This window comes from Sinocyclocheilus grahami, unplaced genomic scaffold (genome assembly GCF_001515645.1).
Source record: "Sinocyclocheilus grahami isolate Dianchi unplaced genomic scaffold, SAMN03320097.WGS_v1.1 scaffold54.1, whole genome shotgun sequence".
Lineage (NCBI taxonomy): Eukaryota > Metazoa > Chordata > Actinopteri > Cypriniformes > Cyprinidae > Sinocyclocheilus > Sinocyclocheilus grahami.
In genome coordinates this window covers 331650-351745 of record NW_015505233.1, presented here as the reverse complement: position 1 = coordinate 351745, position 20096 = coordinate 331650, and the positions used below count along the sequence as shown (strand labels likewise).

General features: G+C 36.4%; 1 protein-coding gene across 2 annotated transcripts in view; it reads right to left on the bottom strand.

Annotated features, from left to right (window-relative positions):
• The window catches only part of LOC107583459 (protein Smaug homolog 1-like), a 50400-nt gene that overhangs the window by 12574 nt on the left and 17730 nt on the right, over nt 1-20096 (bottom strand). For both annotated transcript variants that reach the window (XM_016269659.1, XM_016269660.1), the window contains exons 2-8: nt 11555-12073; nt 6214-6468; nt 5931-6040; nt 4730-4816; nt 3829-4060; nt 3461-3546; nt 2486-2598 (exon numbers count right to left, since the gene is read on the bottom strand). In XM_016269659.1, the coding sequence (XP_016125145.1) occupies nt 2486-2598; nt 3461-3546; nt 3829-4060; nt 4730-4816; nt 5931-6040; nt 6214-6468; nt 11555-12073 (1402 nt within the window). The remainder of the gene's footprint in view (nt 1-2485; nt 2599-3460; nt 3547-3828; nt 4061-4729; nt 4817-5930; nt 6041-6213; nt 6469-11554; nt 12074-20096) is intronic.

The following is a 20096-nucleotide window of genomic DNA, read 5'->3' as shown; positions in this document are numbered from 1 at the left end:
TTAAAAATTACTTTATTGCATTCCAGATGATTTTAAAGAACGTTACACTAAAATTTTACGGGTAGCTTGAATGTAAAACATTGTCATGAATTCATTGTATTCCCATTTGTAAAATAGACTAGGCTACAAATTAATTGTTGTAGTCTAACCCGATCTCATGAAAGTGCGTATAGCACGATTTTCTGTTTCTATTTGGCGTAATGTTTATATGCAGAAGTTTACTTTGGCATGCAAAAGACTGATAAATTCATAATTAATGGCATGGCTGGTTCAGTCGACAGAAATACGGGACACACAGTCCTATAATTTACTGCTGAAATGTTTGCGGGGCAAATCTCAGGTCAGTCTGAGCGCTCATGGTACACACAGTGCGTACAGCCGAACACCTGCAGGCGCCACTGTGTGTATGTGCTTGTGGGTATTACATTTGTGTGTGGTTGTTGCCGCTAAAGTTGGCCATGATTTGGGACATGGTGTTGATCATTTTTAGACCTCTTTCTTATCTAGTCTCTTGCTTTTCGGAGAGGAATGCGGTTGCCGCGATTACTGGGTTACTGTGCTAACCGGTTACATTTGTGATCAGAGTGGCCTTTTATTGTGGCCAGCCTAAGGCACACCTGTGCAATAATCATGCTGTCTAATCAGCATCTTGATATGCCACACCTGTGAGGTGGATGGATTATCTCGGCAAAGGAGAAGTGCTCACTAACACAGATTTAGACAGATTTGTGAACAATATTTGAGAGAAATAGGCCTTTTGTGTACATAGAAAAAGTCTTAGATCTTTGAGTACAGCTCATGACAAATGGGGGCAAAAACAAAAGTGTTGCGTTTATCATTTTGTTCAGTGTATATATACAGTATATACACACATACACATCGGGTAAAATAAGTATTGAACACGTCACCACTTTTCTCAGTAAATATATTTCTAAAGGTGCTGTTGACATGAAATTTTCACCAGATGTCGGTAACAACCCAATTAATCCATACATGCAAAGAAAACAAAACAAACAAGTTCAGAAATTAAGTTATGTGTAATAAAATGGTATGACACAGAGAAAAAGTATTGAATACATGAAGGGAGGTGCAAAAAAGCATGGAAAGCCAAGACACCTTGTCAGTAATCTGTCAGTAATTAGAAAGCAATCCTGCCCCTTGACAGTGGAAATTAATATTAGCTGGTTCAGTCCCAACACCTACAGTACCAGGAAGATGAAGATGAAACAAGGGTGGACATTCCAGTGAGACAATGATCCCAAACACAGCCAAGGAAACTCTCAATTGGTTTCAGAGAAAGAAAGTAAAGCTGCTAGAATGGCTCAGACAATCATCTGACTTGAATCCAATAGAAAATAGGAACTAAAGATTAGAGTTCATAGAAGAGGCCCATGGAACTTTCAAGATTTGAAGACTTTTTGTGTGGAAGAATGGGCCAAAATCACATCTGAGCAATGCATACGACTAGTTTCTCCATACAGGAGGCGTCTTGAAGCTGTCATTACCAACAAAGGTTTTATACTAAGTATTAAATCAATTTCAGTAGTTCAATACTTTTTTTCTGTGTCATTCCATTTTATTACACATAACTTAATTTCTGAAATTATTTGTATGTATGGATTACTTGGGTTGTTACCCTACATCTGGTGAAAATTTCATGTCAACAGCACCTTTAGAAAAATATTTACTGAGAAAAATGGTGACATGTTCAATACTTATTTTACCCGCTCTGTGTGTGTGTGTGTGTGTGTATATATATATATATATATATATATATATATGCACACACACAGTATATTCCTTTCAAATAAATTTACTCATATGTTTTCTTTAAAAGAAAGAGTTGACAGCCCTAGTATCTATTAAAAAAACAGAACAAACTCATGTAAAAAAAAAAAAAGACTCTGTGTAGGAGGGCCTTTTTGTATTGACTTTGACAATGGGGAACTTTAAAGTTAAAAAGTTTGAGAACCACTGATGTAGAAGTCCATAATGCCTCATACTGTGGCATTAAATAGGAGATTCTTGTTGAGTATCATATGCTCTATTTTCGGGCCGTGATGTAATCCAGTAGGGAGTGACGGCAAATCGTGACTCATGGTCCTAAACACATCTGTGTGGTCTGTGGTTTTTGATCATCATTAAAGTATTAGTCCAATAAATAAAAACACAGATGGCAATAATTCTGACCTAAATCAATCAACGTGTCTGACAGAGTAAACCTCAAAATGACTGTTCTTGGCTAATGTCTGTTCTCAGTTCACTGCATGACGTAATTCGGTAAAACTTAAGCAACAAACCTAGTTTTGTCGGGAATCACTGCTCTGCTAATCAGATGGCAGCTGTCATAGTGAATAACTTCCACTGAATTTTATTTAATCATTTAGAAACATATGAAGAATAATGCACAGTCAAATGTTCTAAACAGAATAAAGAGGTTAAATTGTGCTTTGGTTCTAACCATGACCTCCAAAATCTACTTTACCTTCTTCTCTGTCCTGTTAGGTCCAGGAGAGTTTTCCGTGAAATTGACCGGAACTGTACCTGCACCTGCTGCTTCCAAGACAACAACCTCTTCTTCTGTGTCTCTGTGAAGGACTGCGAGAGGTGGGAGACATCACAGCAGTGAGAGACTCAGGATTTCCATTCCAGCTCAACATACTTCACACCTCATAACTGATCACTCCAGAACTGTGCCTAATGGGACTATGTCTGCTTATTCATAAATTTAGTGTGTAATTTGTTCAGAAGTTTTGATAATAAGGATAATACAAACCAGAAAAGGGAACTGTATGCTCGCCATCTGCTGACCTCAACAGTCTCACATGAGAAACTAAAACACTTTTTGTACTTTGATTTGGATAAAAGCACCTAACAAATGCCTTAAACGTCATGAAATCAAATGAGTGTTTACTGAATTTAAGTCTAATTTCTCAGAGACACTCTTGAAAATTTGGAGTCTTCCTGATAAGAAGATGATATATATATATATATATATAGTATATTTATAATAATAGTATTTATTAATATTTTGAATTATATTTTATTTTTATATTATCAGTTTTAATTTATTACTTTTTTTTCTTGTGCTTTCATTTTTTATATTTCCATTTAGCTTTATTTAATTTTTATTTATGCTTTAGTTTTAGTAAATGTAATGTTTCGACTTAAACTTATGACAGTTGGCTGCCAAGGCAACATTTCTAATTTTCATTTAAGTTATTTCAGCTTTACTTTAATTACCGTTTTAGTTTTGGTTAACAATAACAACACTAGTTCACTAACCATATTACTTCTATTATTTGACACTTTTCTGAGTGGAACAGGATATTCAACAAGTAAGGACATGATTATATCCAATGGGATTTATAAAAAGCGGATGAATTTTTCTCAGTAAGACCAAGAACTTTCATGTATTAAGAAATTAATTAAAGGATACTTCAAGTTGATGAACCCTCACCTCATGGATTAGGCACTTATCAATAAGCTGTAGGTAGGAACTAATGTTCTCCTCATCCGACCCGGAGACGAGGAGCTGTGTGCAAACTGTCACAAAAACAGAAAGAAAGAGTTAAAGTCACATATTTATATAAAAAAAAAAACTTACACAATGCCAAACTATATTAGTTCAGTATGACATTCAATCTCATATAGTTATGGAAAACTAAGCAAGAGCTAAGGGAAGAAAATTACATGATCTCTATCTGACATCTTCTGACCCGTTTTTCTGTCCATAAGATAAAGTTGTTTGGAAATGGAAAGTGGTGACCTAAACATTCCTAAAAGCCTCAAATGATTCTTAGATGATGAGAAGAACTAAGTATGAACCTTTGCCCATGACGCGAGTGAACTGAGCGGGGATGTCTCCCTCGGCTATGAACGTGGAGCTGCCCTCTGTCTCTCCTCCACCCAGGTGGGAAGTGGCGATGCTGCTCTTCCTCTCAGCGCTCAGCAGGTGGCGCTGTGAAGACTCCTCTGTGCTGCAGGCTTTAATGGGCGTCTGGATGATCTGGTGGAGCTCCTGCAAAGGACCACGTAGATTCCCTCCCTCCAAAATGTCCTGAAAGAGAGCGAGATGACAAATGAATGGATGCGAGCGTAGCTGTTATATTCAAGGTTGCGGTGCGGCATTATTTTGGACGCTTCCATAAATTCAATACGGGCAACTGTCGGGTGTCGGGATATTTCAGACATGTAATGAGGCGGAAAATGACATGAGGACAAAATAAAGGTCTACCAAAAATACGAGCATGTTTGTTTCCCCGTCGCACGGTGCGACTCTTAACAGGGCCGACACATGCGGGACATTAAAACTTTAAATGGATTCAGCTATCGGGAGGAGGTGTCTGATTTCTGATGCTACAAATGCATGGAGATGGAAAGCTTGATGAAAAGGTTGCTCTGAAATTAGACATCTGGCTCCTTCCTGTCTCTTGTTGTTTCAAATACTGTGTCCTTGAATTAAATAGATGACATTTAATAATTAACACACATACAAATTGCATGTGAAAATGATAATGGCAGAGGTTTGGGCTTCAGAGTTGGTGTGGCACTGCAGTTAAAGATCAAGGCTGGAAACGGAAAGGTTGAAGGTTCAAACCCAAAGCTGAAACAGTGAAAAAAGTATCCACAGTATGAATGACTGCAAATGTAAAGTTTAATAGGACTGTTCACAAAAACAAAGACTATGGGTTGAAATAAACTGAGATGGGGAAAGAGAGTCTCTGACCTTCTCCAAACAGCGTAGCATGTTTTGTCTGTCTTTCAGCTTCTGAATACTGATGATGATCTTGTGCCGTGCCCCTTTGGTGACTTGCTATATCAGAGAAAAACAAGATTTAAAACAAAATCTGACATGCTATATGACAGAACAACAGATCTCATACTATGCAAAGCTGCTACAATATATAAAATGTAAAAATCTATATATGTACATACATGATGGAGACACTATACAATTCCCCTACAATAATAGCCACAAATTAAGAGCTAAATGTTATTAGCAAACTAGCTAAATCAAGACATTGTAATTGATTTTCAACCCCTGCAACACATAAATAGCTAGAGGAGCCATTGAGTAACAGAGTCATTTGATTGGCTCAAACTCTCACAAGCATGTCTGTATCTTGTACATGCTAGAACCTCTCTGGCAATATTTCTTGCTTTAATCATTTTCACACTGGAGATTTGCACAACTGATTTCCTTCATTAGTATTTTTGACTGAGCTCTGCCAAGACATGCAGAGAAAAAACATAAAATGATTTAACTAAAACGAGCAAATTAATAATTATGGTTACACGTTAAGGTGTCCTTGTTACAGTGTAATTATATATTTAAGTACAGAGTAATATTAATGAACTACATCTACTTAGCATGCAATTACGTGCATGTAATTATGCATAATTTATTGTTCTTTTAATAGTAAGTACATGTAACATGTTAACAAGGACACTGTAAAATAAAGTGTTACCTATTATGTTTTATTAATTCTCGGTTTCATTAAATCTCTACCATGATTTACTAATTAGTTTCCTTGTTTTAATTCAATTAAATCATAGCTACAATTTACCTAAAATGAGGGAACAAAGGAGTAAGTCATGGGAACAAATTCTTAATTTTTGGTTAATAAGTCTTTTCAAACTGATTAAAAATGGGGTGTCAATGGGGTGAGTAATATAAATGTAATACAAAAGGGAATAAATGTTTTATGTGCAAATGTGTTTTTCACAAACACCTTGAATTTGAATTGATTTCTCTAAATACAAGACTTATTATCTTACATCAGCTTGTAAAAACATCTTGAAAAATATCTTATAGTAAATGTAAAATCTTATTTTACATGCGTTTAATTATTTATACTGGAATACAAGACGATTGAGTAAGAAAGTCATTTTTGCAGCCTAGCAATGAAAAGTATCAAAACACCAACCTGAGCTTCCAGCTGCTGCTCCGTCAGTGACAGCATCTCATCATAGGTCATGGTGGAGAAGAGTCCAGCGTACTTATGGAGACGCAGACTCTTCAGCCATGCCGGAACATCTGAGAGTGACATCACATTTTTTCAGATGAAAAGCAATGCAGGATAATTTTTCTTGTAAGTGACCTAGTTTTTAAAGCCCTAGGCTCATCGTGACTAATTAGACCAATGAATTATTTTCAAGATCTGTTTAGTTGTCATAAAAATTGTCTACATAAACACTTCTGTGGCTCACCCCTCATCCCGCTGCCCTCCTCATGGAATGTACTTCGGGCAGCAGCGTGTTCCTCCAGGTGCTCGCTGCCTCCGCTGCCCGAGGACGCCACGCTGCTCTGAGGAGAGATGGGGGCGTGGTCGGGGGCCGGCCCGCGGGGACGCAGGTCCTCCTGGGAGAGCCATCCGTGCCCCAGAGGCTGGTTAGATCCGCCGCTCATCGGAGGGGTCAGAGACACCGAACGCCGCAGAGGACTGTGCTGTCCAGCCGACAGAACTGCGAGAAAAGAGACATGCGCCGTGAGATCGGGCCACAGGGATCCTCATAAACACAAACGAGTCAGGACTGTTATATTTATACAAAAGCATTACATTTCCAAGCTACGATTGGTAGCTCTGTTGTCACTAAGCAGACATAAGGGTGAACTTTTTAAAACATACTATTTTCTGTCTAGTCAGTGTGGACAATCAGGGGGTCGAGTAGTAGAGGGGTGGTCACGCTAGACTTTAAGCATGTGAAATTATTTTGGACTGCAATGAATATGAGCAGAAGGATATGATTTCATATTCCAGGGCTATTTTGAATAATATATAATAATGTATTCAAAATGTTATATCATTTAACATACCATCTACTCCATATTTGAGTGTCACTGCATAGCATGCAGCTCTTATTTTAAATGTAAGAAATCTATTACATTAATCAATTAGTGATTACAATACACTAGCTCTATTAACGATTTTATAACTTTGAGAAAGTAATAATTGGAAAATAATTGCCAAATGGTGAGATCAATTTAATATTGAATACATTTAAAGGTGACATATCATGAAAATCTGACTTTCCAGGTTTTAAGTGTTATAATCAGGTCCCCGGTGCATCTACCAACCAAAAAAACGTGAAAAAGATTAACCCAGTAACTTTGTTTTAGTAAGCCTTTTTCTGCAAGCGTCTGAAAAAAACGAGCGCGTCAGATTTTGCTCCCTTGGTGACGTGGTAAAAGGATCTCATTATAATATCACCGCCCCTTAATCTGTAAGTTTCCACCCACGGAGCCGTCACTGTGTTTTCGCAAGCGACAACAGTGTAGCAGTTCTAATGTCATGGCAAAAGTTTGAGCAAAACATGCTAACTGTTCTGTCTTCGGCTGCACAGACGAGCACAGAACACTATTTAGAGTCCCAGCCTCAGAGGAGACAGAGAGCAGAGGATTTAATGATTTATTTACTGTATATTGCTGCTGCCACAAAGATCTAAAATAAACATGTGATTTATTTCCCAGCTGTTTACCTATGTTTTTGTAACTTGTGCGTGTTTTAACGTAAATTTGTGTGTGAATGAGAACTTAAGTTTAGTACTCACATGCTGTGAAAGCCGCTTTCTGTCCGTGTGCTTCAGATGTATGCACTCAAAAAACCATATATCGGAAGTTTAATCTCATATGGTTTAAAACGCCTGATTTCAGCGTGATAAACATGATAATCAGAACCAAAACAGATGTTTTTTAGCAGGTACGAGCTGTAATGGCAGCTCTATTCTGGAAATGGGGGCGGGGAGCAGCAGCTCATTTGCATTTAAAGAGACAGGCCCGAAAAACAGCGCGTTTCTGCTTCCACTCAAAACAGGCATTTTCAAAATGATATAATAAATGATCTGTGGGGTATTTTGAGCTGAAACTTCACAGAGACATTCTGGGGACACCAGAGACTTATATTACATATTGTAAAAAGGGGCATAATATGTCTCCTTTAAAATATTTTTATTTTATATTATTTTAGACATATATTTGTTTATATTACTGTTATTTTAGTATTATGTATAAACTATTATACTGTTTAGGCTAATGTTTTGAATTGACTTTTATTTTTATATTTTCATTTTGTCATGTTCATTTGTTTTATTAGTTGTTTTTTTATATTTGTATTTAGTTTTCATTTACATTTATTTCAGTTTATAATTTTAGAACTTCAGATAGAGTTTATTTTATTTTAGTTAACAGATTTTCATAAGAGTTTTAGATTTAGTTACACTGGTTTACACAAACTTAATAACAATCTTTTTATAGACGCATAAAACTATATATTATATCAATATACTAAATAAAAAAGTAGTTATTTTATTCATTCAGCTATTTTTTTATAACACAATGGACAAACCTAATGTGCAACTTTAACATGTTGTCATATGAAAACGCAGTCAGTAACAAATTTATAAGCTGCGTGTTTTTTGGCTCACTGACTAGAACAGACTCATTTGTTTGGGATCTGATCTGACTACGCTTTTTGATTCAATAAAAAGAACCGACTCATAAGAGTCATTTGTTCGTGAATCAGACTACACTACTAAAGCTGCACAGTAAGTTTTTGATTCACTACAAGGAACACTAAAAAGAACCACTCAAGAGTCTGAATGATTTAGAACCATTTCTGAATAAAAGTTCCTGGTTCCAATCCCAAATGACAAGCAACTTCTACATTATCAATACTAGTTCATCTTCTCAAATAGTACATGCACGCACGCACGCACGCACACATACATACATACATGAACTGTACCCCAGACCCTCATTTTCAGTAGTGTGGTTGGAATTTTTAATAACTTTCATGGCAAACATCTCAGACTAGTCTGACTAACAGCTTCTGTAGCTCTAAACTGCTTTAGCCAGCACAACCAACACAAGTTTATTTGTTTCCACTAAGGGAGGAAAACCTGGCAAACCAAACAAGCTGCAAGTCTTTTCCATTGCACCTAATAAACAGGTGAGTCTGTCTTCCTCTTCTGGAACATTCGACCCCGTCACGGATGAGGGGAAAGAGGAAACAAACAGAGAACGAGATGGAGAAGATACGTTATGGGCCGTGTGGAGAGCGTTCTCTCCTCCTATATGCGGCTGTAAATGTTTGGACTATATATAGGTCTTCGCGGGCTAGTTTAAAATAGGTGCCCAGCTAACATTACAAGTTCCAGTCCCTAAATATTAGCCATTTTCCCTAAATACAAACCCCCACAAAGGATACCTTACAAGGGAAGAGCTGGGATGGTATGTGGTGCTTAGTTGGGGAGGTGAGAGGGTGTTTGTGTGGGTAAAGAAAGGACACAGGATGCTGTTCTAATTCAATTTACAAATGTTCATTGGTGAGTATGTGGAAAAAAATTCTAAGATGGTCTTATATATTATTAGATTTTATTCTCCTCTGTCAAGGAGACAAATATGTTTTTTATTGTCTTATCAATCATGATTAAAGCTTTGTTGTAAAGAAGTAAATTTACACCTGTATCACTTTGTTGATCTGATACCATGAATGGACCAAAATTACAATGAACTGAATCCTTCATTATTATAAAAGTATTATATTAATATATTTACATTATTAATTAATGAATTAAACAAAAACATATATAAATAAAAGAAGCTAGCGCCAATTTCACCATCCACCTGATTCCCTACATGGACCAAAAATAACTGACTGAAGCCATCATTATAAAATGTAATGTATGCATATTATAATTTATAGTATTTCATTTGAACATTTCATTCACATTAATTAATTATTAAAAAATGATGTATACCATCTACTCTTATTTTAAATAGAAGACATTTAATACATTAATTCATCAGTGATTACAATCCACTATATCCATGCTTTTCTCACAGGTTTTGAGAAAGAAATAGCTGAAAAAGTATTGCTATTGATGAGATAATTTAACTACAAAACAATTGAATTTTTTTATTGTTAAAATAATGCACTTTTTATTGTTTACACCAGTGATGTTTTAGTATTATTTATATACTATTAAAGTTTACTTTTTAGTAATTTTGTCATGTGCTTTAGCCATATTTTATTAGTTTAATTTGTATTTTGTTTTAATTAGTAGTTTTAATTAAATAACAGTAAAATCAGCTACTGTAAGTTTGTTTTGTTATTAGTTTAAGTATTTGCTATTGACTGTTCAAATGCAGAGTTTTACGAATCGTGTGTGTGTGTGTGTGTGTGTGTGTGAGAGAGAGAGAGAGAGAGAGAGAGACAGGGTCACATCACAGTGGAGTCAGCTCTCTTAACCTTGGCTTGTGTACTGCAAACACATACCAGCTTCATCACTGTCTGTCACGCGACTCTGTTCCCCTTTCGGGCTTGAACTGATGGTAAAACTAATGACATTATTTACTGTCTTTACATTTATTTTGAAAGATGAAGCTCGTGATTATGGTAAAGGGCGTTACATTTCCGACGAGTGCTTGCGGTGTTCGATTAATCACAATGCAGTGGGTCAGCTGGCCAATCAAAGCAGACTGCGCTTGTCGGAAGGAGGGACTTTGTAGAAAACAAAGCGTTTGAGAGAGGCGGGGCATAGAGGACCTACAATAATGTACAGTATTTGAAAAATAATGTGGTTTTTTTTACTTTAAAAGCATGTCAACATATTCTGTAACACCAAATACACAAAATAATGATCTTTAAAAAAGCATCATATGACCCCTTTAAATATAAATAGCAATACTGTAGGCCATGTTGTTAATTTTTAGCATGTTGGAAGGTAGTTTTTTTGGGCATAAACTGAAAAAATGTTTTGTTTTTGGTAAATGCCCAAATGAGTCAGAATTGAATCAAATCCAAATTGCAATTAAATACAAATGAAAGCTTGTGAATCTGAATCAAACTGAATTCAGGAAATCTGTATCAATATGCAGCCTTAGTTGACATGAAACAGAGGGTTACCCTAAACCGTTTAACACAATAAGTCAAACGGAAGAGCAGTATTTGTCCAGTGGACAGATAAGATAATATTTTTTAAAGCCTACATCCTGAGGCTGCTGGAGGTGAGCTGCGAAACCAGTCCTTTGTGCTGTTAAGTACTCCAAATAGTCAAAAATAAAGAGGATCTGGTGGAGCAGTGCTTTAAATATGCCCTTATTTATATCCTCAGCTGTCTCCTTCATCAGAAAAAAAAGACCCTTGCATTCTTAGCTGGAAATATCATGCTCTGACCACAGATATGTTCAATCTGAATATCTTTGTTATGCCCACAGCACAGCAGTGCCGCAAATGCATGTTTTTTCCTCTTATTTCGTGGGCTATCGTACTTCTGAATGCTCCTACATCCGAGAGATAAACTTCAAGTCATTAGTACAACATCTGAACTGTCCAGGAGGATATGAATGGGGATTTGAGAGTGTCACAATAATATCAACGTTGAAAGATTTGACATCTTGCTAGTCTGGATCTGCAGCTGTACTTGCCAAAGACGAAATAGACAAAATAGCAGCTAGCTTATATGAAACACCTGTGGTTATGGACAGACTAAGCAATGGGAGACAGACGTCACCCCACGTTAAGCCGAAAGTGAAGAATAGCCCACTCACTTGTGTTGGTCCCACAGCCTGTACCTACAGCATTGATAGTGGAGGGCACAGAGGATGATGGGTACAGTGAGAGATGCCCATTTTCGCAGCCCTGTTGCTGCTGATGCTGCCAACTTCCCAGCCCAGAGTCCCTTGAACCCTGCCAGCCGTTGAGACGGTCGTCCGACCCGTAGCGCTGGTGGTGGGGATAGAGGTGTGGAGGCTGCCCATGGTGGGATGAAGGCGCGCGCTCAAGGGAGTCTCCTCGGGCGGCCGCCCGCTCCTCCAGGTGGTTGAGCCAGAGGGCGAGGTTCCCCCGGTCCTCGAGGGAGGTTGCGGGGTGGATGAGGGCGTAGGACAGAAGCTGTCTGCTTTCCTCTAAGTGCCGGCCATGTTCAATGGTGTGGCCCAAGATCTTTGGCAGGAGACTCATGTACTCCACCTTGGCCTCAACGTTGCCCGGTTTGAGGAGAGGCAGGTGGGTCAGAACCAGAGAGATAACCCGTTCTTTCGGCTCACTCTGCCACTGACTGATCACCACTGCAAAATAAGAAAAACAAGAATTAACATTTTAACATGGAAGTTTACAGAAAAGAGCATCTTAAATTAAATAAATATATAATTAAAAATAACTTCAGTTTTGCATAAGTTTACAGAAAGAACATCTTAAAATAAAATAAAATAAAAAGTTTAGCACATTTTATTTTCACAGAAAAGGTCACCTTAAAATAAAATAATATAATAAAATAAGTGGAACTCGAAGCTTAGCATAAGTTTGCAGAAAGAGCACCTTATAAAAAAAAAATAAAATAGAATTGTAAGTTTGGCATAAATTCTCAGAAAAGGGCACATTAAAATAAAATAAAATAATATAATAAAATAAGTGGAACTCGAAGCTTAGCATAAGTTTGCAGAAAGAGCACCTTATAAAAAAATTTAAAAAAATAGAATTGTAAGTTTGGCATAAATTCTCAGAAAAGGGCACATTAAAATAAAATAAAATAATAAAATAAAATATGAGTTTAACATGGGATAGATATGGTTTATTGCATTGCATGGAAGGTACACAGTGATATATGCCTGGATGAAATAACATGGACAGGTCATCCCTGATTTTACCCTTCCTTTAAAATAACTGCTGCATTTTAAGCACTTGGTGAGGACACCATTCATAACCAGGGTCATGCAACCTATTGTAACACGCCTCACAAATGAACTGTAGGAACTATAGATACTTTGAGGTCACGGCAGAGTCTTTGTCCACCACCAATAATAGAGAACGCCGGCCACAGAGTGAACTACTACATCACGTCTATGACTCATTTATTCTCTGGGTCTGTCTTTACTTTGGACATGGAGGCACAAGTGGGATCCAAAAACATCTTTTTGTAGGCCTAATGATACATGATCATAATCTCATGAAAGCTGTCAACAGCATGTCCAGTTCTTTTTCACCCCAAAATCAAAAGAAAGATATTGCTTTCCTAAAGAAATTGCTTATTTTTAGGAAACATTTTTTTTTCATATTAACCTACAATGAAAAGAAAAATAATTATATATTATTTAAACGCCAAAATATGTATAGATCATTGTAGTATGCTCTGTCCAACCTTTAATGTTGACAATATTAAATTAAATAACTAAAACGTAAAATACAATTTTTAAAGTGTCATTTTCTTTTGACTTTGGGATAAACTGTGACCCTGATATGTTTTCACCAGTATACAAATACAGAAAATAAACATTACCATTAGATCAAGAGAAACGTTTTGTAGTTTAAAATGACAATGGTTGTAGCATTAATAAAACAGGATCCTAAATGTTTCATCAGTGTGTGTACGAGTAGAGATGTTTCAGCGGTCTTCTGTCATGTTTAGCATGAAGCTATGCTTGTTTAGACCTCATACCAGTGTCATGCTAAAGACAGACGCATAGACTTGAGGACGACTGTGGACTGATGATTAAGTGTCTCTCTGGGAGTCTTTTTCAGGCACTTCCATTTTTACTGATGGGCCACCGGGATTCTAGAGGGCAAGCAGACAAACCCAGTCAACACCCCCTGGTGGTCCTTTACCTACGAGGCTATTCAAACCCACAACTTTTCAGTTACTTACCCAGATTTTAAATCAACATCCATTTATTACAAAGCACAATAAAATAGTGTACATTTGATCAAGTTCATATCCTCAGTCAGTACTAATTAAGACCATGTGTGTGCAACCACAATCACAAACCACTTAAAAACAGGTGGTGTTAAAAGGAATAGTTTGCCCAAAAATTTAAATTTGCAGAAAATTGTCTTACTCTCCAGCCATCCAAGATGTAGATGAGTTTGTTTTTTCATCAGAACAGATTCTGAGAAATATAGCATTACATCACTTGCTCACCAATGGATCCTTCTGCAGTGAATGGGTGCCGTCAGAATGAGAGTCCAAACAGCTGATAAAAACATCACAGTAATCCACAAGTAATAAACATGACTCCAGACCATCAATTAACATCTTGTGAAGTGAAAAGTTGTTTTGCAATAAACAAATTCATCAAAGTGTTTTTAACTTCAAACCATTGCTTCTGCTCAAAATGTAAGTCCTCTATCCATAATATTGGTTTCTCCAGTAAGAAAAAACTCATCTCATCTGAATCAGGAGCGAAATAATATGCACCGATGAAGCACCGTTTAAAAGTGAATACAGTGAAAACAAATATATGTTTTTTTTTAATGTAAGAGGACAACAAGGAATGGACTTTTTTACTGGAGAAAGTGTTATTATGGATTTTGGACTGGTATTTTGGCCAGAAGTGACGGTTTAAAGTTAAAATGCATTAATGATGGATTTGTTTATTTAAAAACTTGCAGCTTTTCACTTCACAAGAAATTAGTTGATGAACTGGAGTCTGAATTATTGTGATGTTTTTATCAGCTGTTTGGACTCTCATTCTGACGGCACCCATTCACTGCAGATGGACATGGAGGCACAAGTGGGATCCAAAAACATCTTTTTGTAGGCCTAATGATACATGATCATAATCTCATGAAAGCTGTCAACAGCATGTCCAGTTCTTTTTCACCCCAAAATCAAAAGAAAGATATTGCTTTCCTAAAGAAATTGCTTATTTTTAGGAAACATTTTTTTTTCATATTAACCTACAATGAAAAGAAAAATGTAATTCTAAATAGCATATGCAAAAATAATTATATATTATTTAAACGCCAAAATATGTATAGATCATTGTAGTATGCTCTGTCCAACCTTTAATGTTGACAATATTAAATTAAATAACTAAAACGTAAAATACAATTTTTAAAGTGTCATTTTCTTTTGACTTTGGGATAAACTGTGACCCTGATATGTTTTCACCAGTATACAAATACAGAAAATAAACATTACCATTAGATCAAGAGAAACGTTTTGTAGTTTAAAATGACAATGGTTGTAGCATTAATAAAACAGGATCCTAAATGTTTCATCAGTGTGTGTACGAGTAGAGATGTTTCAGCGGTCTTCTGTCATGTTTAGCATGAAGCTATGCTTGTTTAGACCTCATACCAGTGTCATGCTAAAGACAGACGCATAGACTTGAGGACGACTGTGGACTGATGATTAAGTGTCTCTCTGGGAGTCTTTTTCAGGCACTTCCATTTTTACTGATGGGCCACCGGGATTCTAGAGGGCAAGCAGACAAACCCAGTCAACACCCCCTGGTGGTCCTTTACCTACGAGGCTATTCAAACCCACAACTTTTCAGTTACTTACCCAGATTTTAAATCAACATCCATTTATTACAAAGCACAATAAAATAGTGTACATTTGATCAAGTTCATATCCTCAGTCAGTACTAATTAAGACCATGTGTGTGCAACCACAATCACAAACCACTTAAAAACAGGTGGTGTTAAAAGGAATAGTTTGCCCAAAAATTTAAATTTGCAGAAAATTGTCTTACTCTCCAGCCATCCAAGATGTAGATGAGTTTGTTTTTTCATCAGAACAGATTCTGAGAAATATAGCATTACATCACTTGCTCACCAATGGATCCTTCTGCAGTGAATGGGTGCCGTCAGAATGAGAGTCTAAAAAGCTGATAAAAACATCACAGTAATCCACAAGTAATAAACATGACTCCAGACCATCAATTAACATCTTGTGAAGTGAAAAGTTGTGTTTTGCAATAAACAAATTCATCAAAGTGTTTTTAACTTCAAACCATTGCTTCTGCTCAAAATGTAAGTCCTCTATCCATAATATTGGTTTCTCCAGTAAGAAAAAACTCATCTCATCTGAATCAGGAGCGAAATAATATGCACCGATGAAGCACCGTTTAAAAGTGAATACAGTGAAAACAAATATATGTTTTTTTTTAATGTAAGAGGACAACAAGGAATGGACTTTTTTACTGGAGAAAGTGTTATTATAGATTTTGGACTGGTATTTTGGCCAGAAGTGACGGTTTAAAGTTAAAATGCATTAATGATGGATTTGTTTATTTAAAAACTTGCAGCTTTTCACTTCACAAGAAATTAGTTGATGAACTGGAGTCTGAATTATTGTGATGTTTTTATCAGCTGTTTGGACTCTCATTCTGACGGCACCCATTCACTGCAGAGGATCCACTGGTGAGGAAGTGATGTAATGCTACATTTCTCCAAATCTGTTCTGATACAGAAACAAATTTATCTACATCTTGGATAGACTGAGGGCGAGTACATTTTCATTTTTGGGTGAACTATTCCTTTACAGGGATGTGCAACGTTTGCAAGATGTGAAGAAATATGTAAAGTTTTAAAAAAAACAAATTAGATTAAAGTGCTGCTTAGTCAGAAACACAAGAGAATTCTTCATAAATTGCATCCAATGAGTGATGAGAGAAGGTACACGTCCACCACTATGTGTCACCACTCAGCGTGGTTCAGTTTGTGCTTTGCCAAAGGTTGTGATGAGTTTATCTGGTAATAAAGTCCTCATGACCCTCAGGCACACTCCTCTACTAAAATTAGAGCCCAGTATTCAACTTGGCCAGCGTCCTGCTCTACCTCAGCGGTTGCCAGCTCCTCTATGGCTCCCACACTCCTCCATCATTACACAGTTCTTCTTCCTTCGCTCCACCCATCCAGCTGGATATAGAGGGAGTGCTGCTGCTAAAACAATGCAGCTTACTCATCTCAAGGATTCTGACTTCCTCTGCCACCATCCCCCCATTCACTTCCTTCAGGATCCGATCGCAGAGCTTCCAGAGAGAAGTCGGATCTTTCTCACACTGTAATCCACAAGTAATAAACATGACTCCAGACCATCAATTAACATCTTGTGAAGTGAAAAGTTGTGTTTTGCAATAAACAAATTCATCAAAATGTTTTTAACTTCAAACCATTGCTTCTGCTCAAAATGTAAGTCCTCTATCCATAATATCGGTTTCTCCAGTAAGAAAAAAAGTCATCTCATCTGAATCAGGAGAGAAATAATATGCACAGATGAAGCACAGTTTAAAAGTGAAAACAAATATATGGTTGGATCTTGATGTAAGAGGACAACAGGGAATGGACTTTTTTTTACTGGAGAAAGTGTTATTATAGATTTTGGACTGGTATTTTGGCCAGAAGTGACGGTTTAAAGTTAAAATGCATTAATGATGGATTTGTTTATTTAAAAACTTGCAGCTTTTCACTTCACAAGAAATTAGTTGATGAACTGGAGTCTGAATTATTGTGATGTTTTTATCAGCTGTTTGGACTCTCATTCTGACGGCACCCATTCACTGCAGAGGATCCACTGGTGAGGAAGTGATGCAATGCTACATTTCTCCAAATCTGTTCTGATACAGAAACAAATTTATCTACATCTTGGATAGACTGAGGGCGAGTACATTTTCATTTTTGGGTGAACTATTCCTTTACAGGGATGTGCAACGTTTGCAAGATGTGAAGAAATATGTAAAGTTTAAAAAAAAACAAATTAGATTAAAGTGCTGCTTAGTCAGAAACACAAGAGAATTCTTCATAAATTGCATCCAATGAGTGATGAGAGAAGGTACACGTCCACCACTATGTGTCACCACTCAGCGCGGTTCAGTTTGTGCTTTGCCAAAGGTTGTGATGAGTTTATCTGGTAATAAAGTCCTCATGACCCTCAGGCACACTCCTCTACTAAAATTAGAGCCCAGTATTCAACTTGGCCAGCGTCCTGCTCTACCTCAGCGGTTGCCAGCTCCTCTATGGCTCCCACACTCCTCCATCATTACACAGTTCTTCTTCCTTCGCTCCACCCATCCAGCTGGATATAGAGGGAGTGCTGCTGCTAAAACAATGCAGCTTACTCATCTCAAGGATTCTGACTTCCTCTGCCACCATCCCCCCATTCACTTCCTTCAGGATCCGATCGCAGAGCTTCCAGAGAGAAGTCGGATCTTTCTCACACTATCCCTTTCCTTTATGGCTCATCGCTGAATCCTGATATTTTGCAAGAACAGACCCACCAGATATTGCTAAAATCATGTGTCAGCCACGCATGCAAATTTAATTTTACTGACGGTGACACAGTTTTTTGTGTACTTGCATTACGTTCGGACACATTTCTGAACATAGCAAAACTCATTTTGAGATGCACTAATATTAAACTGCTGGCCAAAATGGACTGATTAACAACCATGGCAGATATTAAAATTCTATATCACATCTAAACGGTGTTATTTTAGTATTATTTACAAAATATTATACGATTTTGTATTAGTGTTTATTTTTATATTTTCAGTTTTCATTTAATTTGAGTTCAAGTTTTAGTAATTATGTTATGTGCTTTTGTCATTATTATTAGTTGTTGATCTTAAGAAATATTACTTTATAGTTTACATTTATTTTTATATCAGTTTTAGTAATTATAGGACTACAACCTAAACTTATTTTAGTTAGTTGTCAAGGCAACAATTCTAATTTATCATTTAGGTTTTTTTCGTCTAAAACTTATATTTTCTTTTAGCTTTAATTAAATGACCTAAAATTATTTTTAATAGTTTTAGTTAACAATAAGAATACTGTTTCTGAATAAAATAAAATACTAAAAACAAAACAAATAAACAAACAAAAACACTCAAACTGTTTTTTACATGATTTGCTAGAATTTATTTTAGGCATCACATCACTATAATTTAAAAGTGTAATTAAATTATTATTATTTTCAAGATGAACTTCAAGTGAGCATTAGATGACTTTAAAGGTTATCTAAATGTAAAATAATCATATATATATATATATATATATATATATATATATATTTGTGCTGTCAAATGATTAATGAAACTAATTCGAATGATTAATGATTAGAAACGTAGTGAAGGCAACATTCTGCAGGGAGTCTGTGAATCACAGTTGATTCACAGCGGTCAGTCTAAGGAAAGCCCTTCTTTAAAGCTCCACTGAGTCATTTTTAGACAGTAAAACATTGCGTTCTAGTGAACTCCACGTGGCGCCTGCTCTCAGCAAACAGAGCTTTCAAACATCCCTGCGTTCGGTCGTAATTTGTATTTCCTCCACCCCTTCCACTTAACCTTCCGATTGGATTAAAATAGAAGCTGCTCTTCAACAGCACAATGTTTGAGTACACAAACTACTCCAGAGGAGCGAGGCCTGAGCAAAAACACTGAGAAACTATTCCTCCTGAGCCTCACTAAACTTTATGAGGAAGTCAGTGAATACAGTCAACTGATTCGTTCAAAAAACTGATTCATTTAGGGACAAAATAAGTGACTGCTAATTTCAGAATATCATACAATACACTACAATACATTATTTATTTGTAAAACAACCGAAGTTGACCAAAGTGCTGTACAGAATAGAATAAAAACTCTGAATGAATAAAACAAGACTATTAAATTTAAAACCCAACAATAACAAAACAACAATTAAACCAATGATCAAGGTATTGAAAGCTAGAGAGAATAGATATGTCTTTAGAGCAGACTTAAAAGCAGAAAAAGAGGGGGCTAATCTAATATCATACCATCATTCGATTCCTACAATTTAGTATGCTAACATGCTATTTTGAATTTAACCACAAATTCAATAAACTGATTCATTCGAAATTACTGACTCATTCAGAAATTGACGACTTTTAAAAAAATTATTATTATTAGTATAGGACAGTGCAGAAGTGACAGAAAGCGAAGTGGGAGAGAGAGAGAGAGAGGGGGGCGGGATCGGGAAAGGTCCTCGAGCCGGGATTCGATCTCGGGAAGCCTGTAGCACAAAGGCACTATATGTTGCGCGCTACGGCTATCAGCGCCGACAATGTTTTATAACCTTGACACTGAATCATCAATGATTTTTATGTACTGTTTTGGAAACAGACTAAGAAAATAATGGCATGATGTAATTAAAACACATTGAGAAAACTGATAATTGATAATGCAAATAATTGTTCATAATATAATTCCTTACGTAGAAATTATATTTTTCTTCTTATTGAATGTCCAGCAAAACATCTATTGGATCTAATATATATATATATATATATATATATATATATATATATATACACACTATATATATGATATAAAAACACACTCGAATGAC